At 40.0% G+C, this 24,480-nt stretch overlaps 1 protein-coding gene across 1 annotated transcript; it reads left to right on the forward strand.

Moving 5' to 3' along the window:
- Positions 1-640: 640 nt before the first annotated feature.
- Positions 641-4,221, forward strand: Magee1 (MAGE family member E1). The gene has a single exon (XM_034485659.2). It carries the CDS (start codon positions 892-894, stop codon positions 3,679-3,681), a length of 2,790 nt encoding a protein of 929 aa, XP_034341550.1. The 5' UTR covers positions 641-891; the 3' UTR covers positions 3,682-4,221.
- Positions 4,222-24,480: the final 20,259 nt, after the last annotated feature.

Raw genomic sequence — 24,480 nt, forward strand, 5'->3', positions numbered from 1 at the left:
AAACCATGCTAATTGTCGTTTTCAAAACCTAACAGTGAGTTTTCCTAATAGACCCCATGGTGCTTACTGTCCTAGGATAATTAATTTTGGGTGTGATTGGAATAGCACTATTGTAGGACCCCACAAAAGAGATTACATTTTTCTATATTGGTAAGGGTTGGCACTGTGCATAGCTAGCTACAGGTTTCCTAAGTAGAACTAAATCCCAGCCCTTTGGCCCTTTGAAGAAGGGGCAGGCTCTTATGGCTGGCAGTAATTTGAGAGCTATTAGAGGTTTCGATGGAGAAAATGACAGAGGAGACAAGGGAAGGGATGAAAGCTGCACCCTTCCATGCACCACGCATTTTCCCCATGAACGGTTTTGAGGATGATGCAAAGCCTAAGGTTACTAACTGCCAATTTTGAAAATCTATTAAGTACCTGACTCTTGGGTAGAAACCTTCTAATAGGTACCCTAACTCTTGAGAAATAGCTAGTATTACCTCCATTTACCCATCGGCTCCAAGCTCCTTGTCTCATCCCACCAAAGCCTCCCTCCTGCCATTGCGCAGTTTTGGTGCAGAATCACCAGGTCCACTTTCGCAAACCCACGGGAGGGGCTAGGTGGGGCGGGGTCGCCTTGTCGCAGAGCCCAACTGCGCCTGCGCGGACTGCGGCAGAAGGCGGGGTGTGAGAGGCGAGTGTTCTGAGCCTTGCGTTCACAGTTGGCTAGAACCTTCGTTCTTTCCCACCACCTCTTATTTTTCCTCCTGCGACTTGCTCGGGCCTAGCAGCAGCAGCATTCCTGCTATAGCGGCAGTTCCGTGCAGAGGCGCCTACGTACCTCTCTCCCCTCGTCTGTGAGATCGCCGGCCTGTCAGTGTCAGCTTCCACACTCCGGTCGACAGGACCATGTCGCTGGTAAGCCAGAATTCGCGCCGCCGCCGCAGTGGAAAGGCCAGTGCGCGCAAAAACAGCGAGAAGGGTCTCCCTGCTGCCGTGCCAGGCCCAGATGTCCCTCAGGATCGCAGCGATCCTCAGATCCTCCAGGGCCTCCGCGCCTCTGAGGACCCTGGTTCCTCCATGCTGCCCACCCCCCGGGGGGGCCCAAGCACCTCTGTGCCGCCCACCGCCTCAGAGGGCTCAAGCGCCCCTGGGCAGCTCATCATCTCCGAGGGGCCGATCACCTCCGAGCTGCCCACCTCCGGGAAGGGTCTGGGCGCCTCTTGGCCTCCTGCAGTCTCCGCAGGGCTGAACACCGCTGTGTCAGTCACCGCCTCGGAGGGCCCGAGTACCCCAGTGCCGCCCACTGTTGCTAAGGGCTCAAAGGCCTACGAGCATCTCACTGTTTCAGAAGGGCTGACCATCTCCGAGCAGCCTCACTCTGATGAGGGCCCTAACGAGCAACCCACCCTGGGTAAGGGCCCAGAAACCTCGGTGCCGCCCACTTTCTCCGAGAAATCTGGCATTTCTGTGCCGCTGCCTTCTGATGAGGGCTTGAGCATCTCCGTGTCGCCCACCATCTTGGAGGGACAGGGTATCAACGTGCCCTTCCCCGCTAATGAGGCCCCAAGCACTTCGGTGCCGCCCACTGTCTATAATGAACTGGGCATCAACCTGCCGCCCACCTTCGGTGAGGGCCTGAACATCTCTATGCTGTTCTCGGCTCCGGAGGAACCCGACATCTCCGTGCCGCCCCCCTCCGCTGAGGGACTGAGCATCTCCATGCCGCCCCCCTCCGGTGAGGTCCAGAGCACTTGGGTGCCGCCCATCATCTCGGAGGGATGTAGCGTCAATGTGCCGCCCACCTCCGAAAAGGGACTGCGCACCTCGGTGCCATTAGCTGCCTGCGAGAGCCCGAGCACCTCAGCCGAGGGCGTGAGCACGTCCCTGTCATCCATTTCTGCTGAGGGCTTCTGCAGCTCTCTGGCGCCCTGCGCTGCGGAGGGATCCGCCATCAGTGAGCTGCTTCCCTGCGGGGAGGGCCCGAGCACCTCGGGGCTGCACAGCCTGGAGGAGGAGGAGGAGTCGAGCACCTCACAGATGTCCCTAGCTTCTGAAACCGAGGACTCTAGCACTTCTGAGATGTCCACTGAGGCTGAAACCCCTGAGGAAGCACTGGGCTGCGGTGCTTCTGTGGGCTCGCCTGCTCCGAGAAAGGCCAGTGATCGGTCTGTACGCCCGAAGCGTGCAGAAGGCTTCCTGGATTTCCAGGTCCTGAGAGACAGTAAGAATTCCAACTCCATTACCATTATGGGCCTGGGCACCGCCCGCGTTGCTCTTACCCTGAAGCCTCAGGATCCCATGGAGGAAAACGTAGCAGAATTGTTGCAGTTTCTGCTGCTGAAGGATCAGACCAAGTACCCTATCAAGGAATCTGAAATGAGGGAATTCATTGACAAAGATTATCGCCACCAGTTCCCAGAGATCCTCAGACGAGCATCAATCCACCTGGAGTGCATCTTTAGGTTTGAACTGAAGGAGTTAGACCCCGAGGAGCACACCTACATCCTGCTCAACAAACTGGGACCAGTGCCCTTTGAAGGGTTAGAAGACATCCCAAGTGGGCCAAAGATGGGCTTCTTGATGATGATTCTGGGACACATACTCCTAAACGGCAACCAAGCCAGAGAAGCTGATATTTGGGAGATGCTCTGGAGATTCGGAGTGCAGCGTGAGAGAAGGCTTTCTGTTTTTGGGAACCCGAAGAGACTTCTGTCTGTAGAGTTCGTGTGGCAGCGTTACTTGGACTACAGGCCCATAACTGACTGTGTACCAGTTGAGTTCGAGTTTTACTGGGGCCCGCGATCCCGCATGGAAACCTCCAAGATGAAGATTCTGAAGTTCATGGCTAAGATCTATAACAAAGATCCTATGGACTGGCCAGCACTGTACAATGAAGCTCTGGAAGAAGATGCTGACAGAGCCATTGTTAATAACTGGCGCGTTGTTCGTCACTATAGGAGGCCCCTTTTCCAAGAAGTTTCTCCAGAGCTACTGGCTCCTGATTCAGATGCTTCTGGCTCAAACTATTCTCCCCATTCTTGGCCTGAGTCAAGATTAGAGAGCAAGGCAAGAAAATTGGTCCAGTTATTTCTGCTGATGGATTCAACTAAACTGCCTATACCAAAGAAGGGAATCCTGTATTACATTGGTCGAGAGTGTAGCAAAGTGTTCCCTGAACTCCTGAATCGTGCTGCTCGTACCCTAAACCACGTGTATGGGACAGAGCTAGTGGTCCTTGATCCCAGGAACCAGTCCTACACCCTGTACAACCGAAGAGAAATGGAAGATATGGAAGAGCTTATGGACAGTCCAAACAGGCCCGGCAACAATTTCTTAATGCAGGTTCTGAGCTTCATCTTTATAATGGGCAACCATGCTAGGGAGTCTGCAGTCTGGGCCTTTCTGAGGGGCTTGGGAGTTCAAAATGGAAGAAAGCATGTGATTACCTGCAGGTATTTGAGTCAACGCTACATAGACAGTTTGCGGGTTCCTGACAGTGATCCGGTGCAATATGATTTTGTATGGGGCCCTAGAGCCCGCTTGGAAACCTCCAAGATGAAAGCCCTGCGATATGTGGCTCGAATCCACAGAAAGGAGCCAGAGGACTGGCCGGAGCAGTACAGGGAGGCATTGGAAGATGAGGCCAACAGAGCTGAAGCTGGGCGCCGGCCCGTGGTTGTTCGCAACTTGCGATAGATTAATGTGCCAGCAAGGCCTTGTATGTCCAGGCCTAGAGCCCTGGTTCTCATCCATTGGGAGTGGGTGTGTGTGTGGGGGGGGGGGGTACGTATTGTATTTGATATTTGTGTTCCAGTTCCATCTATGTATTTTTTCATATTTAGTTCTTGTTTGGTATCTTGAAAAGTTTCCATTGTTTTAATAATATTGTGCAGTAATGTAAATGTGATTGACTACTTGCTGTATCTGCTGTACTTTGTGCTGTGTTTTGATAGTGTTACAAAGTGTTTTAGGACTCTTTCCATCGTGTTGCATTGTCTGAAAGAGAATATATAGCATATAGCTATAGATATAGGCTTTTCCTTGAAAGCTTGAAAACAATCATCAGTAAAGTGATCTAGCTTCAGATGTTAAACAAATATATAACAACTGACAAAGCACTAAGTTGTGGCTGGCTTCCCTTTTGTCTGCTATTGTGTAAAGAATACTAATGTTTACCTGTATTTGCTTTGCTGTGCTAAAGTGTATTGAAAAATAAAAGTGTAATAAATCAAATAATGCTAATCCACTAATTCATTCAATAAATATATATTAAATTCCCTTCATATAATGGACACAGTAGTATATTCTGGTTATAGTGTGATAGGCATATACAAGGCATAGCACCTTCTCTAGAACTCAAGGACCAGTAGTTTTATTATGATACACTAAGTGCTATATAGTACCCTATGTAGAGAATTCTGTGGGAATTAAGAGGAGATACATCAATTGAATTCCGGAATCCAAATAGTCCGTGGTGACCATGATGGATGGGGGTGGGAGGACAAGACTGGCTTCTTGATACAACATGAGGCAAATGAACTCAAATCTGGATTTTAGTCTTCAGTGACTACCAGTATGGATTGAAGTCGGTGATTTCAAGGTAAGAGGTTTCACATGTCATAAGCTATCTATCTCATTAAGATGGTTGGTTAGGTCATGGGACTGGAGTGCTATTTTGGTGGTTAATAGTACTTACTGCTCTCCCAGAGAACCCACGTTTGGATCCTGACATCCACTTTGGGCACCTCACAATTGCCTGCAACTCAAGCTCCAGGAGATCCAATGCCTTCTCGCCCCAGGAGGCACTCACACAAAGATATACACATGCACATTAATAAAAAGTTATGTAAGTCAGCAGGTTGGGGATGCAGCTCAGAGTGTTTGCACATGGCCCTGAGTGCTGTCTCAAGCACTATATAAACCAGATGTGGTGGCCTGCCCACTGTAGTCCTGGTATTTGGGGAAATAGAGGCATGGGGGATCAGAAGTTCAAAGTTACTAATGAGCTACATAAAGTTTAAGGCCAGTCTGGGATAGATGAGGCCTTGCCTTAAAATAAATACTTTAGGAAGATGTTTGAATAAGCTTCCTCTGAGTTATATTGCAGTTTTAATATGCATTCCCAAAACTGAGCACTTAGTCCTGAATGGAACATGTTCCTCACCCTTATAACCATCAAGGTTCAGGGAACATCAAAGGAGGAATAGAACATGGGAAGCATTTAACAGCTGGATGACAGGGAAGAGTGCTATGGAATGCACACTTCTGCACATGCATGGTGATTACACTCATGAACTTAAACTAGCTGTGGTTCCCCTCACGAGACATGCACAAGATCAATCTTGAGAAAATTCTCACATAGATGGGGGAAGTGCTCTCCAGGCTCCACCTTTACTGAGGAGCTAGCTATTGGCAATGAATAGCTGCTGGGGGAGGGAGAATAAGTCTCTTTTAAAATACATGGCCAATGGTAGATCTTTTCATGCTCCAGTAGATGGCTCCCTACCCATGCACATAATAATAGCAGGACAAATTGGACCTAGTAGATTATTTAAAAAAGAAAAAAAGAGGACATAAAATTGGGAGGGGACCACGTTGGGGAGGACTTGAAAGGAGTTGGAAGGAGAATTTAGGGGGTGGGTGGATATGATCATGGTTCACTGTATATATGTATGATGTTCTCAATAATAAAAATTAATATTTAAAAGGGGCCGGAGAAATGGATCAGAAGTTAAGAGCACTTGCTACTCTTCTAGAGGACCTCAGTCCAGTTTTCCAGCACACATCCCAAACAACTCACAGCCATCTGGAACTCCAGCTTCAGGAATCCTACACTCTCTTCTGGATTCCACAGGTACCTGTACACACATGGCATACATGAAAACACATGTGCATATATGCACATGCACTTACATATAATTAAAAGTAAATATTTAAATAAATGAAGACATAGAGAAATAAAGCAAATCTCCGACTGTCACAATAGTATACACCAACACACTTTTCCAGCCCATTTTACATGATCTCCACAGGTTCCCCACCATTCTGTTTATATTCTCTTCATTCAGGTAAGCAAGCTAAAGGGGGAGCCCGTGTACAGAAAATGTGCTCTTTTAGGAAAGGTAAAATAGCCATACCAGAATAATATGGTGCTTTTTAAAAATTTGTGCTCAGTCCATTGGCAAAATCTAAGTCAAGTAATCAAGCTTTCTGTCAATGGAAGGAATATGTACTTCTTCCAAGAAAAGATATGGCCTAACTGGGAAGCTACACAAAATTTAAATACAAAAAAATTAGATGACCATATAGTAATTTAGTACTTATTGTGAGATGGAAAGCTATTAAAATTTTTGGTCTGAGGAGTGGAAGGATGGAGTAGTTTTGACAGAATTATATGGATTCTTGTACTGAAAAGCTAAGGGACCAAGGGAAACATCCTCAAATTTCAGGAGAGCATTTCTTCCCTAATGCTTTAATTAAAAGGTATAATTTTCAAGGAAATTTTAACTAAAATAGTTAGGGCCAAGCAGCCTGTTATTTTTTTTAAAAAATAGCTGAGAAAACAATCGTTATTGTATAAACATATTAAAGGAATAAATGCATAGTGATTAACATGTGGTCTATAACTACAGTGCCTGGTACAAAAATCATGGCCCCCATGATTATCAGATATAGGTCATTAAATAAGTTACTTTGCACTTTGTACTTTGCACTTCAGTAACCTTGTTTGCAAAGTGAGCATAATGATTTTTACCTGGTCTGTAATTATGTAATAATTAAATGTAAGATGTAAAATACAACAGGACCGAATATAGTTAGCAACATATAGATGATGCTGCAGGTGACTTTTTCAGGAATAGAATTGAGAAGTGGAAATTTCCATGAAACTTTTACTGGGGAGTTTGTTAAGGTTCAGTACCTATGAGAAAGCAAAGGAAGTAGAAACTTGCAGACATAGAGTGATAGTTACAGCAAATAAATTAGTTGATTTCAAAGGCAACTTTCAAGTCAGGGTTGATTTTACAGAGTTGTCCCAAATTAGGAAAATGGGACTGAAGTTTTATAATTCTATAGTGCTTAGTCTTCAGATGAATCCTACTTCTTGATGAAGCATCTTACCTATGGATAATCCAGTTCTTCCTGGCAAAAGTGGTCTGTGTTAAGTATAAACCCAGTGACTGTTGACACTCTCAAGTGCTGGAGGAAGAAGCACTTCAATCCTGTAGAGTTGAGGCAACTGGGTGATATATAATAACATTCACTAAAGTTGTTGCTTCATTCCCTTTAACCTCAGCTTCTGCAATTTTTCTTTCTGTTATTGTTATTATCTACACTATGTTCATCAAAAGGGATTAATAACTTCATTGTTTTTCATGGGTATTGTTCATCCACATCAATGAACCATTTTACTTTGGGCATGAAAGAAGGATTCATATATATATATATATATATATATATATATATATATAATATATTTTATTAGTTAAGCTCTGTATCACTTTTCCATGTTCTTAGTAGAAATGTGAGGTTTTATTTTGTAGTAGCATGTATTCATTGTATAAACTATTGGGTTTTATTAAGACATTCTCCTGCACATATATCATGTACTTTGATCTTTGTTACCTCATCACACTTTCTTGTCTTCTCCCCCCGCCCCCCATCCTACTGGTCCTGCTCCTCTTCCGAAGTAATTCTCCTTCTGCTTTCAAGTCTTACTTTATTTTATTTATGCATAGATTATAGATATAGGAGAAAACACAAGACATTTGTTTTTCTGGCCCAGGCTCATTTTGCTTAACATGATGATCTTCGGCTCCATCTATTTCTTGCAATAATATATGTTCTTTTATGGCTATATTGTGTATGTATGCCAATTTCTTTATCTAGCCATCTATTGTTGGACACTTAGACTGACTACATAACTTGGTGATTGTGAACAAGGCCACAATAAACATGGATGAGCAGCCATCTCAATGCCATACTAACTTGAAATTCCAAAGATAAATACCTAGGAATGATATAATTGTGTAATAAGGTAATTTAAATTTTATTTTTGGGGACTATCCATATTGATTTCTGTAGTGACTATATTGATTCAGATTTCTAAGTGGTGTATATAGGGTGCTTTCCCCTGCGTCCTTACCAGCATTTGTTATTTATTTTTATTATAGCCAGTCTGACCTGGGTAAGATGGATCAGAATGGACTTTTGGCACACATTTCTCTGATAGTTAAGAATATTGTATTTTGTGTGTGTGTGTGTGTGTGTGTGTGTGTGTGTGTGTATTTGTGTTTGTAACTCCAGGCTATTTAGTACTTTCTCCTGGCCTCTTCTAGCACCATGCATATGTGTGCTTTGTACATGTGTAACACACACACACACACACACACACACACAGATACACACAATTAAATAAGTCTTATGGGATTGATAACTGTAAATTTGATTAAGCAGATGGTAGCAGAGTAGTCATTTTTAAAGATCAATATGATTTCTTTGCTGAGTGAAATAACTTTGTTCTATCTTTTTCTAGATTAGAATATTTCAATAAACAGTGACAGAAATTTGGTCAGTAAATGGCAGTCATTGAATTTGGATGAAAATATGTGATGGGATAAAATACTTAGGTCTCAGATCACCACTCGAAATGCAAAGACTACAAGGTAACCCCAACAAAAATTCCAGTCACTAAATGACAAAAGATAGAAAATTGGGATATAACAAGGAGCTTTTAGGGCAGTTTCTTTTTTTATTGGATATTATATTTACATTTCAGATTTTATTCCCTTACCCCATTCCCCCCACCACCCAGGAACCTCCTATCCCATCCCCCTCCTCCTGCTTCTGTGAGGATGTGCCCCCACCTGCCCCCCCACTCCCACCTCCCCACCCTTGAATTCCCCCACACTCAGTGTCCAGCCTTCATGGGACCAAGGACCTCTTCTCCCACCTATGCCGGACAAGGCCATCCTCCCCTACATGTACAGAGTCATGGGCCCCTCCTTATGTGCTCCCAGGCAGGTGGTTTAGACCCTGGGGAGCTCTGGTTGGTTGGTATTGTTGCTCTCCTCATGGGGCCACCAACCCTTTCTGCTCCTTCAGTCTTCTAACTTCTCCATTGGGAACCCCTTGATCAGATCAGTGGTTAGCTGTGAGCATCTGCCTCTGAATATGTCAGACTCTGGAAGACCTCTAAGGAGACAGCTATATCAGGCTCTTGTCAGCATGCACTTCCTGACATTAGGGCAGTTTCTTAAAGTGAAGATCCAATGGAGTTTGTACTTCTTCCCTTTTTGACAGTAGTATTATTGACATTCAGCATTTAACTGAAATTATCTTTAATGAGCTCAGATTAAATGACTACTTTTCCAGGTAGAGCCAGCATATCATTCCTAGCAAAATCCAAACTCTCTAAAAGAGTACATGTCATTGTCATTTCATTTTTATTTCTTACCATTTATTTCTAAACTCTGGGAAAGCGGGTTTTCACTGAACTTCACTTGCTCTTCATAATGTAGGTAATAACATAGAAATTGATAAATCCACTGATCACTTATTAAGCACTGATCTTTTTAGTGACTTTTGACATAGTTATTCTTTAATTCTCTAAACACATTATAAACATTGAAATCATAGTTTCCCAGTCTTTCTGCTCCACTAACAACAGTTTTTTTTTTTCCTTCGAATTTTAGGAATATGCTAGAATTAGTCCTTGAGCCTGTTTTCTTTCTTTTACTATGCCTAGATCCCTCCTTACTTATCTTCACTCATCTATTATTTCCTAGATTTACAAGTTATTTGTGATGCTGGAGAGTCCAAATTTTGTTTCTAATCTCAGAGTTTTGGTTCCCATCATGAAGCCCTCTCTTATCCAACTAATTTATCAAAATTTGCACTTGTATGCATAAAATACATTATATTATAAAATACTCAAATTTGAGCTCTTGAAACCCACTCTCATTTCTGTTCATTCTGAAGATTGTCTTGTCATGAAGATAGGTTGAAAATAAAAGATGGACAGTAAATTCTTACAGCTAATCAGTGCAAAAGCTTGGAATCATACCAAACTGCCTTTTCATTTCAGGATATTAGGAAATACAGCATGATAACAAATTCTGATAGTTCTGCCATGAAAATAAATCTAGAATCTGAAAATCAACTCCAGAATCACTGCGGTGTGTAGCCTGTTGGAGGAAGTATGTCACTGTGGAGGTAGGCGTTGAGACCCACCTCCTAGATTCCTGAAAGACAGTCTTCTCCCGGTTTCCTTCAGAACAAGGCGCAGAACTCTCAGCTCCTTCTCCAGCACCATGCATTTGTCTCATGACATCTTTCCAGGTGAATCTCTCCTGTGTGCCTGTCTGTATACCAGAACATTTTCTGCCTCTTAGATGCCCCACCTTCTATTCTACACTTTCCTGTAAGACATAGTTTTTAATTGACAGGTGATGCATCCATACAGTACATAAAATATCTTTTCTACAGTTCTGCTTCTTATAGTCCCATAAAGGCTCTTTTCTTTCAAATATGAATTGAATAAAATTATAACAATTATGAAACTATAAGAGGTCATATACATTGACAATGTCCAGTCCATAGTATTTGGCAATTAAGGAAAAATTTCTGTTATCTATTCTATCTTGGATTATCAACCTAAAAACATCTTCTTAGACCTAGAACATCATCTTGAATCCTAAACATTTTAAGCTTATAATAAGACTATGACTATCTAGTCTTCAACCTCATCAGAGACCTGAGAAGGACTGAATATTGAGTTTTTAGGAAGTGCAGGGACGCAGCTTCAGAAAATTGTAGAAATGACAGAGACAGCTGACTGCCTGGACAGTCCCCAATATTCTCTAAAATATTGTAGCATCATCTTCAGCCTTCTGGTTCAGAATATCTGAAAGACATTTTGTGAAGCAGAAATTGTGAAGGACTTGCCTAGCCCTTCTTGGCAGAGTCCAGCAGTTGACTTCCCTAGGTCCATTTGTCCTTTCGGGACATCATTCTGTCTGAAGATGAAGTTCGGGCATTTTCTTTGCCCAGTGGCTAGCTTGCCACAAATAAAGCCATCTCCAAATGGAGATCTTTTAATGCTCATCTTCTTTCAAATTGCATGGGGGTGCTGCCAGGAACTGACTTGTCTCTATGTCAAAAAGATTGTAAATTAATAAAAACATGTCTAAATGCCATATTCTGTGAGTCTCTTATCTGAGAAAGCAAACATTGCTTGTTTCTAGCTATTTAACCCAGGAAGTATATTTCTGTGACAATTTAGACTAGTATCTGACAAAACCATGACTTTGATTAACTATTAATTTGCATTACTTAATTATCCTAAACAGTTTGTAATAGCAGCTATTAAAAGGACTGGGACTAAACCTTGTATTTTTGAGTTGTTTAGGCACAATGCCTATCTAAGAGTTGAAACATAATATATAGTATGTTGTAACAAAGTTAACCTTAAATTTTGCATCAATATACAAAGATTTGTATCAATGGAACCTTAAACCTGTATCAATGTGCAATAATCCATATCCATGTAAACAAAAATAAACTTTTTGAGAATAGCAATAGCTCTAAGATGAAGAGTAGATTCAATAATGTACCCTTTTATTCTATTATTTCTATATGATAATTCTATTCCTTTTTCTTCTCAACCCCTTCCCTTTATCTAAGAAAGAAAAAAAGGATAGAGAAGAGGAAAGTTTAAGCTCCCTATTTTATTTCCTCCCTGTTTAAGACCATAAATATTTGCAATCATCCTCTAAAATGACAACATATCTATAACTCATAAAGTGACTAAAACCATCCACCTCAACTTTAGGGACTGGGACTACTGTCTTCTTATAATTGTTCCTACTACATGTTTTTATTATTATAAGAGAAATAGTCTTTTTATTTAGACAAAAACAGGGAAAATTTTTGAGGCATGGTCTTTTGCTATGTAGTGTAATGATAAATTCTGTACCTGAAAGTCTAGGCCTACAAGTGAATTCTTGTGTTTACCAGCTTTTGTTGTGGAAACCTTGTTTTTTAAATTTAAAATTATTAGTTAAATAAAAATGGCTACAGGGTCTAGAGGCAGGTTTTGAGTTACCTGGTTAGGAGTTGCAAGAGAGAGAGAGAGAGAGAGAGAGAGAGAGAGAGAGAGAGAGAGAGAGAGAGAGAAGAATGGTGCTGGAGAGAGGAGGAAGCCTCCATGAGACGAGATGGACCATGAGCACATGGCCAGGAGAAACAGCAAGTATCCAGGGTACACCACTGTGGAAGTAGCCAAATCAAAAGTTAGAAAAGTAGATTAGGGGCTAGCCCCCAGTAATTGCCAAAGCCAAATAAAGTAACAGTCTGAATCTCATTCATTTGTAAGCTAGATGGGGATAAGATTAAATTGGCTCAACTACACTCAACATGTTGGATTTTGTCAAATGCTATTTATGCACCCATTGATGTGATCATATGAGGTTTATCCTTTTTGATTCATGTATGTTGCATTATTAGTCCCAGGAATGCATTCCAGTGGGTGAATTAAACTTAAATCTGGTGAATGGCCCTTTTATTGTAATGTTGACTACAATTAGTTAAAGATTCCACTGCATACTTTCAAAAAAATCTGTGTTCCTCAGCTTTAGGAAGAAGGGTATTGCAAGCTTTGTAATGTGTTTTTTGAAACTATTCCTTAAAATCTGAGGGTGGGAGAGATTGGCAAGGATTAGTATTAGCTCTTGTTTCCACGTTTGTGAGAATATACCTGGGAGGTCATCTGATGTTGGGCTTCTCTTTGCTAGACTTCACCCCTCTACATTCTTATAGTCTGCTCAGATTTTATATTTCATTTTGGTTCAGTCTTGTATAAGTGTAGGAATGTATCCATCTGTTCTACATTATCCAATTTGTTGATGTGTGATTGTTCATATTTTATTTTGTATATCTGTATTGTCAATTGAAATGTAACATGTACTTCTTTTAGTTATTTGGGTATTTTTCCTTTTTTCTTAGTCTAACTAAACATTTGTCAGTTACCTTTATCTTTATTTTATTTATTTACATTTCAATTGTTCCTTCACAGGACCAAAGGCCTCTCCTCCCATGGATGCCCAACAAGGCCATCCTCTGCTACATATGCAGCTGAAGCCATGGGTCCCCCCCATGTGTATTCTTTGGTTGGTTGTTTAGTCCCTGGGAGCTTTGGGGGGGGGGTCTGGTTAGTTGATATTGTTGTTCCTCCTGTGGGGTTGCAATACCCTTTGGCTCCTTCAGTCCTTCCCCTAACTCCTCCATTGGGGACCCCGCACTCAGTCTGATGGTTGGCTGTGAGTATCCGGATCTGTATTGGTCAGGCTATGGCACAGCCTCTCAGGGGACAACTATACCAGGCTTCACCTTTATCTTTTTGAAAACCAAGTTTATTTTGTTCTGCTTTTCCAGTTTCTAGTTTATTAACTTTGGACTGATCCTATTTTATTCCTTATAGTAACTTTGTGTTTATTTTACCCTGTTATAGTTTTAGCCAACAGGTTGGTTGACAGGTTGCCTTTTTGATGGAGGCACCTACTGCTGTAAATGTTCTTAGAACTACTGTGATTTCTAAATCCCATTAGATTTCAAATGTTGTTTTTCTATTTAATTTTCTCAATATACCTTTTTATTTTCTTTAAAAAAATTCTTTCTTGTCTCATTAATTATTTTGTACCATATGTGCGAATTTCTCTAAATTCTCAGTGTTGCCAGTTTCTGTACCACTGTGTTCAGAAACGATGTTTGTTTTGTGGTCTATCTTTTGAAATGTGTTAGAACTTTTGTGCTCTTCCTGTAGAGTATTCCACATATGCTTGAAAATAATATGTATTTTGCTGCTATTGGACAGAATGATTGCATATTTGTGTTAAGTAAATTTTACTTATATTGTACTAAAAGTCCTATGTTTCTTTATAACTACTCTGAATGATATATCCATTGTTGAAAGTGGAGTATTCCCTTACTTGTATTTCTACTTCTCCTTTTAGATTTATTAATATCTACTTTATACATTCAAGTGCACCCATATTGGGTATATATATATTTACAATTTATGCATCCTCCCGTTTTAAGGAATTGAGAGGGAATTTGTTACAGGACAATATTAACACTCTCAAAGGGTGAGTGCAGGCTTCTTTTTTTTCAAAATACAATTTTTGCTTACACTATATTCTAATCATGCTTTCCCTGTCCCCAGCTACTCCTAGATCTGCTCCACCTCCTCACCTGCCCAATTCCATGTCCTTTCTTTCTCTCTTTTTAAAAACAAACAGGAAAAATAACAAATAAACACAATGACAACAAAAATCAAGCAGGCAAGCAAACAAAAATCTCACAGGACATACAACATAAAAACACTAAATCAGCAAGATCATAAGCAGAAGACAAATAAGACAAAACAAAGTGCACGTGCAAGAGAGAGAGAGAGAGAGAGAGAGAGAGAGAGAGAGAGAGAGAGAGAGTTGTACAGTTCATTTTGTGGGTTGAACGTTGCTGGAGGAGAGGTGAAGAATTCCAAGAACTGACTGAAACTTTCCTGGAAAAGAAGTTACCTTCTTTTTTGTCCTTTTATGGTATTTTCAGATATGGGATAAAATCAGACGTATGATAGGTTAGATAATTTTGCACAGCTAATGATATGGAGCTACCGATATAATGAAGCAAAGGGTGATTAGCAGTCTTCTCAGTTGGCCACTTTGGTATTACCTGGTCTGGTGTGGTTTTGTGTCTTTACTATTTGCTTCACATGATGTCCTGTTGGAGTAATACTCTATAGCTGTATAGCAGACTTTAGCCATTAGTCATTTGCCCCTTTGTGCCTCTCTCGTTTATTTCTTCCCTTGGAGACTTCCATTCCTTAACCTTGAGGGGTGAATGACTACTAGTTGATACTGTTCTGTTGACTCAACCTATTGAAGGACCGGAAATGACTCTGATCCATGGCAGTCAGAGGAACTGTAGGTGTCTTTGAAATCTTGCAGGACCATATTTTTAGCATAAAACTGTTAAAGTCTGAAAGATTTGCATTTTATAATAAAAAAGTATAAGGACTAAATATGAGGAGCAGAATAATAGTTACCAGGGGCTTAAGAATGATAGGATCTAGTTTAGACCCTGGAAGCAAGACAATTTTTTATGGCTGTCCAAGTGATTGTTTATGTCTGGGCAATAGTATGTTAAAATAATGTAGATATTTTGTCCTAGACTAAGAATTATGGTAAATCATAATGCACAGCATGGAAAGAAATGTAGCCTGTGATGAAGCCAAATGAATATATTTATCTTCTTATTTGACTATTGGGCCTTTAAATAGCACAGACACCTTGAAGGAACCTTTATTATAGGACTTCCATCTCAGGATCTGATCTCCACTTTGTAACACTGAAGATAGGCCTTTGTGATTATTGGCTTCAGATAACCCAAACATACATCTCAAGCCTGAGGTAGACAACAGAAAATTTGTTTACATAATTGAAAATACACTGACTATATATTAAAGTAACTTAATGGCAGTATGTTAAGAAAGGTTAAATAATACATTATGGTGAGAGCTAGCTGGACTGGGAATCTAAACGTTTTATGGCGCTTGGTTAAGATACCAGAAGTGTGTCCAGAGACTGTTAGAAACTATTGGCTTTTCTCCCTGAACACTATATCTACTGGTGTCCTTTATCTTTTTCTTTTCTTTTTTTCTTTGAGAAGGGTCCTGTAACAGCTGTTGTAGTAAACATTGAGAACCTTCTTTTTTTATTATAATTACTTTTATTTTTTTACAGTAAAGCTGTTACCTTTCTCCCATCTACCCTCCCATAGTTCCTCATCTCACTCCTCCTCCCCCGACCCCACCCCCATCTCCAAGAAGATGTCCCCACCCCCTACCTTCTCCAGGCCTCCCCACTCACTGGGACCTCAAGTCTCTTGAGGGCTAGGCGCATCTTCTCTCACTGAGGCCAGACCTGGCAGTCCAGTATAAGCTGCGTGGTTGGTGGCTCAGTGTCTGAGAGATCATGGGGGTCCAGGTCAGTTGAGACTGCTAATCTTCCTATACGGTCACCCTCTTCCTCAGTTTCTTTCAGTCTTTCCCTAATTCAACCTCAGGGGTCCCCCACTTCTGTCTATTGGTTGGGTGCAAGTGTCTGCATATGACTCTTTCAGCTACTTGTCAGGCCTTTAGGAGGGCAGGCAGCCATGCTAGGCTCCTGTCTGTAAGCATACCATAGCATCAGTAACAGTGTCAGGCCTTGGGGCCTCCCCTTGAGATGGATCAGAAGTTGGGTCAGTCACTGGGTTTCCTTTCCTTCAGTCTCTGCTTTATTTTTGTCCCTGCAGGGATAATTCTGGGTCAGAGTTTTTGACTCTGGGCTGGCAACCCCATCCCTCCTCATTCTACTGGATGTGGACTCTACAAGTTCTCTCTCCCCACATTTCATCTAAGGTCCCTCCCTCTGAGTCCTGAGAGTCTCTTACCTCCCAGGTCTCTAAATTCATTGTTTTTTTTTTTTTCAAGATAATCTTAACTCTTGACTCTGTGTATTTCCATTGATCAATTTCCACAACAAGCACTGGGATTTTTACATTTACAAATTCATTCAAATAAAAATAACACATTTGGAATTAAGTCTTCTATATAAATGAAACATATTACTGATAAATGTAGAATTTTCAGAAATAAATAAAAATAAAATGAAAAATAGAACAGGGGCTGGAAAGATTGCTCAGTATTCAAGAACACTTGCTGTTGCAGAGGACCCAGGTCTGGTTCCAAGCACTTACACTAGGTTGCTCACAACTGCCTATAACTCAAGTTCTGGTGGAAATGATACCCTCTTCTTGCCTCCTCAGCACCTACATACATGTAATATTCATAGATGTAAACAGTCAAACACACATAAATGTAAGTTAAAAAGAAAAGGTAAAAAACCATATGTTTCAGCTACCTCACTTCCATAAACACCTGCACCATGCAAAAACATTAACAGAGTGGCAATGGAGATGCCTATATTCCATGAAAAGATGGTGATAGTTCCTTGGACCCTAGAGCATTAGTCCCTCCATGTTTTTGTTGTTGTTTTTTTGTTTGATTTTTTATGCTTCAGACTTGATCAACAAGATGACACTAGCTAGCCCAAGGCCCCGGACACATATAAAGCAGAGGGCTGCCTAGTGTGGCCTCAGTGAGAGAAGACCTAACCCTCAAGAGACTTGAGGCCCGAGGGAGTGGGGAAGTCTGGTGAGGTGGGAGTGGGGGATGGAGACATCCTCTTGGAGTCATGGGGTGTGTGGGGGGGTATGGGATGTGGAACTGTTGGAGGGCAGACAGGGAGGAGAATAATGACTGGACTGTAAAAGAATTAAAGAGTAGTAAATAAATAAATAAATAAATATTTTAAAAAATTAAAAAACAAGAAGCAAAAGCCTACAATCTCACAGCTGAAGGCAGAGAAACTGATAAACATTTGTTTATCTTCTCTTTATCATATTATTATTTTAAAGAGGTATAGGACAGCCTGGTGTCTACCACCTAAAGTAAGCAAAGCCAGAGAAGCAGGGGGGAAATATAATGCAGGGTTTCATAAATAACTGTATAAGTACTTCTAGCCAATGGGAGAACTGTAAAAATCTACTAGGTTCTATAAGAAAGTCATGAAGAACAAATCAATAAGCAGCTCTGCGATGTGGCCTCTGCATCACCTGCTGCCTCCAGGTTCCTGCCCTGTTTGGCTCTTGTCCTGACTTCCTTCAGTGATGAATACTGATATCAAACTGCAAGTCAAATAAACTCTTTCCTTCCCCCTCCAAAAGATAAAAAAGCCATGCCAATGAGATAGAACAGAATATCTAACGAAGATTTTCTTTTTGTGGGGGCGAGGAAAGGGTTTATTCAGCTTACACTTCCACACTGCTGTTCATCACCAAAGGAAGTCAGGACTGGAACTCAAGCAGGTCAGGAAGCAGGAGCTGATGCAGAGGCCATGGAGGGTTGTTACTTACTGGCTTGCTTCCCCTGGCTTGTTCAGCTTGCTTTCTTATAGAACCTAAGACTACCAGCCCAGAGATGGTACTAACAACAAGGGGCCCTCACCCTTTGTTCACTAATTGAGAAAATGACTTACAGCTGGATCTCATGGAGGCATTTCCTCAACTGAAGCTCCTTTCTCTGTGATAACTCCAGCTTGTGTCAAGTACAGCCAGTACAGACACCATAACCAAAGCAACTCTTATAAAGGACAACATTTATATAGGGCTGGCTTGCTGGTTCTGAGGTTCATTCCATTATCATCAAGGCAGAAAGTATGGCAGCATCCAGGCAGGCATGATGCTGGAGGAGCTGAGACTAACAAAGATTTTCTTATAAATATGGTGTTGCAGAAAATTTTGGGCATTTGGTTATTTTAATAAATAATATTTGGGTATCAAATATTAGTATGACAAAAGGATGTTTAATCTCTACCAGTCACAAGAAATCAAGCCATTATTGATTTGAGTGTGACAGGTAAAATATTTTCTTTACTTTTGGAAAGTTCTTGTTTAATGTTTATCATCTTTCATCATAGTCTTTAAATATATTTATTTATAAGTATCTATTAATTTTATTAGCTTCTTGACATTAGAATACAAGTTAATGGTTTCCATTATATACTTTTCCTACATGTTTTATTTTATTGGTCTTCCTCTTCCTCCTCTCCCTATCACATCACACTCCTTCCTTCTGTTTCTCATCTCTCCATCCAGTAGTGCCCCTTCTTTGTGCATGGCACATACAGTTTTCCATTTTTAAATTTCTTCTCTTATGGTGCTCTTTCTAGTTTCATGACCTATAGTCGTACACACTAGTGCATATTCACATATACTCAAAGTCTAGAATCAACATATGAAACAAAACAGGGCTTATCTTTCACAGTCTGATTCATTTCACTTAATATAGTGATTTACAGTTTCATCAAATTTCCTGAAAATGTTATAATTTTACTTCTCTCTTGAGCTGAGTGATATTCTGTTGTGGATATTTTCCATTTGTGTGTTGATGGATATCTAGCTTGTCTTTGTTTCTTAGCTATTGTGAATAGTGAAAAAATATGAATGTTGGATATCTCTGTGATAGGACTTGGTGTTCTTTGGGTACATGCCCAGGAGTGATTATAGCAGGGTCACATGGTAGTTATATTTTTGGTTTTTTGAAATTCCTCCATACTGATTTTCATAGTGACTATACCAGTTTATATTCCTACCAGCAATTTATATAATGGTTGTTTCATCTTCATCTGCATGGTTTTCATCACTTTTTTCTTTTTCAAAAAATTTTATTTTGTTTTTAATTACATGCATGTGAGTGTATATATATGTGGGTAGGTTCACATGAGTTGTCGGTGACCTCTTCAGCCAGAGGTGTGGATCCTCCTGGAGCTGGATGTAAAGGCAATTATGAACTGTCTGATGTGGGCACTGGAAGCAAAACATAGATCCTCTGCAAGAGCAATGAATGCTCTCTAATCTGAGCTCTTAACACTGAGCCATTGCTCCAGCCCCACCATTTGTTTGGTCATTTGAGTGTTTCTTTTTTTAAAGAACTGTCTATTCAATTCATTAGCCCATATTTTGATTGAAAGATTGTTATTTTTAGTTTTTCTTTTTTTTAAAGAATTATTTATTTAATTTCCGTATGTAAGTATACTGTAGTTGTCTTCAAACACACCAGAGAAGGCACCAGATCCCATTAAAGATGGCTGTGAGCCACCATGTGGGTGCTGGGAATCAAACCCAGGTCCTCTGGAAGAACAGCCAGTTGCTCTTAACCATTGAGCCATCTCTCTAGCCCTGTTTTTTAGTTTTTTCTTTTCTTTCTCTTTTTCTTTCTTTTGTTTAGCTCTTTACATATTCTAGCTATCAACTCATTTTTTTTTGATATATAGTTGGCAAAACTTTTATCCTAGTATGCAGACTATCTCTTTGTTCTGGTGATAGTTTACTCTGTAAAAGCTTTCTCATTTCATGTAATCTCATTTGTTAATTCTTGAGTGCATCTTCAATGCTACTGAAATCACTTTTTAAACATGTTTGCCTATGAATATATCTAGAAGTATTTTGAACTTTCCATTAGCAGTTTCAATGTATTTGGTCTTATTTTAAGTTTTTTTTTTTAATTTGTTTTTATAGATTTATGTGTGTGTTTTACATGCATGTATGTATATGCACCACATAGATGCAATGCCTGTGGAGGTCAAAAGGAGGCAATGAATTCCCTAGAGCTGGACTTATGAATGGCTATAAGCCACCATGTTAGTGATGGAAACTGAGCACAGGTCTTCTGTAAGAGCAACACTGAGCCATCCTGCCAGCCCCTCTTTGATCCATCTCCAACAGAATTTTTTCCTGTAGGGTGAGAGACATCCAGTCATCTGGATACCCAGTTGTCCCAGAATCATTTGTTAAAGTGACCGTATTTTTTATAATGTCTGTGTTTGTTTTTACATTTCCAGAACAGAAACTAATGAGATAAATCACACTTGTATTTTTATAATCTGTTTATTGGCAGATCCTAATATTTGATTCTGTATTCATTATATTGTGATCAGTTCCTTAGGTTGAAATCTCAAAAAATAAAATCTGATCTCCTGCACATAGGTAGCCAAAAAGGAGAGGAGTATGTCAATATTTTTTTATAGATAATTATAAATATTCTTATCGAATCCTGTAACTTACTGAAATGTAATTAAGTTGCTAAGAGTACTTCTTTTTACGATGATTAATTCTGGTATCACAGCAGGAGTTAGTTTTCTCAAGAATTGGTTCCTCTATAATATTGAGAGTGACCTCTGAATTTCTCTGGCTTTCTGTCTTTTTATAATGTCATACCACTTCACACATGGTCCTACTATCATGCTGTCTATCTAAGACATCAAAACAGGTCCTTGGCAGAAGCTGGACAGATGAGAATAACTGATCTTGAACACTCATCTCCCACAAACTATAAGGTGAATAAATCAATTTTATTTATAAAGTACCTAGCCTCAGTCATTTGTTTATAGCAATAGAAATTTGATTAATACATTATAATATACATGTGCATATGGGTGCCTTCAGGTGACAGATCCAGGGTATCAAAACTCCTAGAGCTGGAGTTTTAAGAGGAAAAACACATGGAGAAAAAGGATTATTAAAAGAAACAATGGTTAAAATATCCACAAATTTAAGGCTAGAAATATATACTAATCATGAAGACTAAATGTTCTCAATATTTGACACTCAGAAAGATTATTTTACTGTATTAGAATTGAATTATCAAGGCCAAAGTCAGAGAATTATAAAACACAAATGAATCCAAACACTAATGAATCCAAACACAAAATGATTATCATTACAAGATTTTTGTGATTTTTTATAACTTGATTGCACAGTTGTCAAGCATGATTTTATAGGTGACAGTCAATAGAGTACACAGGGCACATGCTATAACTGTTTCCAGTTATATGTTGATATATATATATATATATATATATATATATATATATATGAATGTGTTTATTATTGCTGTTGATGTTTACATTTTACTACATTTTAATTTCTTTCAGTGTATGTGTATATGTGTAGGTGTGGGTGTGGGGATTTATATACCATCATGCTCCTGTGAAGGTCAGAGAAAATTTTCTAGAGTCAATTCTCTCCTTCCATCATATGGATCCCACAAATAGAACTCAGATTGCCAAGTCCCTTTCTTTACCCAGTGAACCCTGATACTGGTTGTGCTGGTTTTCATGGTAGCAGGGCTAGCAAAATGGCTCAGTCATTAAGGACACTTGCTGCTTTTGTGAGGACCCGAGTTTGCTTCCCAGCATTCACATAACAGTTAACAATAATCTGTAACTACCGCTCCAGGAGATCCAATAGCCTTTTCTGACTCCTGTGGGCACCAGACATGCATCTGGTGTACATAAGCATGCAGGCAAAACATTTGTACACATAAAGTTCTTCAAAAATTAGCATAAAAATAATTTGTTTCATTCTAGCATTTGCATTCACATGTGTCATCATACTTAGGAGTTGTTCCCTCCTCCACAGCTCTTCTGTGTGCCTTCTGCCTCCTACTCTAGCCATTTCCCTTCTCTCTTGCAGACTGCTCCTCGTTTTGTTTGCACATGACACATGCTCATAATTTTAAGGCTTTTGAGACAGGGTCTTACTTTGTAGTCCCGGATGTCCTGGAACTCACTAAATATACCAGGCTAGCCTCTAATTTGTGAATTCTTCTTATCTCTGCTTTCTAGCTGTTGAAACTACAGGTGTGTCCCACCACTATTATGCTTCTGCATTTAAAAGCATCATTTCTGGGGATTATTGATTTGATTTATCTCAGCACTAGATTATTTGTCCAGCAAATACAAGGTCCTGGGTTCCTGTTTCAATACTCCTTTAAAAATAGTTTTTAAAATTAGCCTTTTTTGTTTATTTCTTTATAAGTGTGTGTTCATGCCAGAGCGGATATGTGGATGTCAGAGGACAACCCACAGGAACTGATACTCTCCATCTACCATGCAGGTCTCAAAGATTGAACACAGCCTTTCAGGCTTTCCAGAAAGTGCCTTTTATCCACTGAGTCATGTCACCAGCCGCAATATACCTTTTTGAATACATAAAACATGCATACATAATTTCAATTTTGGTTATAATTAATGAAATAATACAGATACTTCTGTATTATTTCATAGTTTTTTCCTTCTCAATTCATATAGTTTTTGTTTTCTGGTAGGCGTCATAAGAACCTCGCCCTAAGATGGTGATGGCCACCCGAGGGCCGAGTGATAAACAAGTCCTTATTAGGTGTGAAGGCTGTGCTTCAAGGTGGCCTGATCTTACACAAGCGTCACGAGCCTATGGAGAGATGATACGTGGCGTGGCATGAGTTCATGGGCTCCTGGCAGGGTTTATAAGCTGCGCCCGGGAAGGGATGGGGGCGGGGGGCTCGCCATCTTGACTACCAACCGCTAAGCATCCTGAGTAAACTGCTGTGAGAAGGAACCGGTTGTTCCGTGTCTTAATTCCTGCTGGCCAGGGTTGGCGCGACAGAGTTTTCCATCCACTATTTACAAAACAGATGTATATTTATCTTTCTAGAAAAAAATAACATTTCCTCCAGTCAACTTATCTGATCTACCAGTGGCAGATCTACCATTTTCATTTTGCCATGATCCTGAAGAACCTGAAACAATATTGAAATCAAGGACAAGAATTTTTATCCTCTCCTCCTCCTTCCAGGTTAGCTACAAACTATTCTGAGTCCATTATCACTGCTCATGTTTAATGTCCTGTCTGCTTACCCTTTTCCTTGCTCGTCATCTATTTATCTAAATATTTATTTATTTAAATACTCTACAGACTAGCATCTCGATGATGCATCTTCTAGTAGTCAATGCCTTCTTTTAAAAATTTAATTTCTTTTTAAGTGTTTGTCTTTTTTCTGTTTTATTTATTATTCTTTCATATATTGTATCCTGACCACAGTTCCCCTCCCTCATCTGTTTACATTGAGAATTATGTTGTATTTGGATGAGGATTACATTGAATCTGTAGATTCCTTTTAGTAAGATGTCCAATTTTACTATGTTAATCCTACCAATCTATGAGCATAGGACACCTTTCCATCTTCTGATATCTTCTTTGGTTTCTTTCTTCAAAGACTTGACATTCTTGTCATGCAGGTCTTTCACTTGCTTGGTTAGAGTTACCCCAAGATATTTTGTCTCATTTGTGTCTATTGTGAAGGGTATTGTTTTCCTGATTTCTTTCTCAGTTTGTTGTTTGTACATAGTCCATCTCCTGTACTTCTAGATTTTCTCTTGTGATTATAATCTTTTTATTATTTTCTCTTTCTAATTCCTACCCCCATGGAATTCAAGCAATTGTACCAATCACAGAAACAGTATTGTAGGCACTGTTTAAATAGTCTCTACCATTGTGTGAATCAAATTATTGTATTAAGTATCCGTCTATAATCTCTCCAACTGGCCCTACTTCTCAGATTTAGCTATGGGAAGAGAAGTCCATAAATCCATAGCCACCAACTGCCATATTGGCCCACCTATTATGAACTATCTAATCAATCCAGAACTGATACTGGTCAACTAACTCCTTTATGTTTTACCACTATTATTTTTTCCTAATAGCATGTCAAGAGCAGACACTAGACAACTATAACTATGACAAGTCCTGAAAATCTGAGTCTGGTGGTGACACTATACTTAGTAGTCAGTTCTAGATCACTTATCCTGCTTAGCCTTTCTCATGGAAAATCTAATAAAGACTTATGCCACATTCCTTCTCTCTTACTAGATGAATATTGACATTTGTGTGGCCCTTTGAAGCATATTGTACCATATTCTCTTGGGAATTGAAGGTAACTAACTTTTATTCCCAAGACATTTGTCTCTATCACCTTTCTGAAATATCTGGTTTAAAATATTGGATACATTTTAATAGGGC

This window comes from Arvicanthis niloticus, chromosome X (assembly GCF_011762505.2).
Source record: "Arvicanthis niloticus isolate mArvNil1 chromosome X, mArvNil1.pat.X, whole genome shotgun sequence".
In the NCBI taxonomy this organism is placed as follows: domain Eukaryota; kingdom Metazoa; phylum Chordata; class Mammalia; order Rodentia; family Muridae; genus Arvicanthis; species Arvicanthis niloticus.

Excerpts from the sequence above, each read along its gene's own strand:
- Magee1 (XM_034485659.2), top strand. The coding sequence starts at position 892 with ATGTCGCTGGTAAGCCAGAATTCGCGCCGCCGCCGCAGTGGAAAGGCC.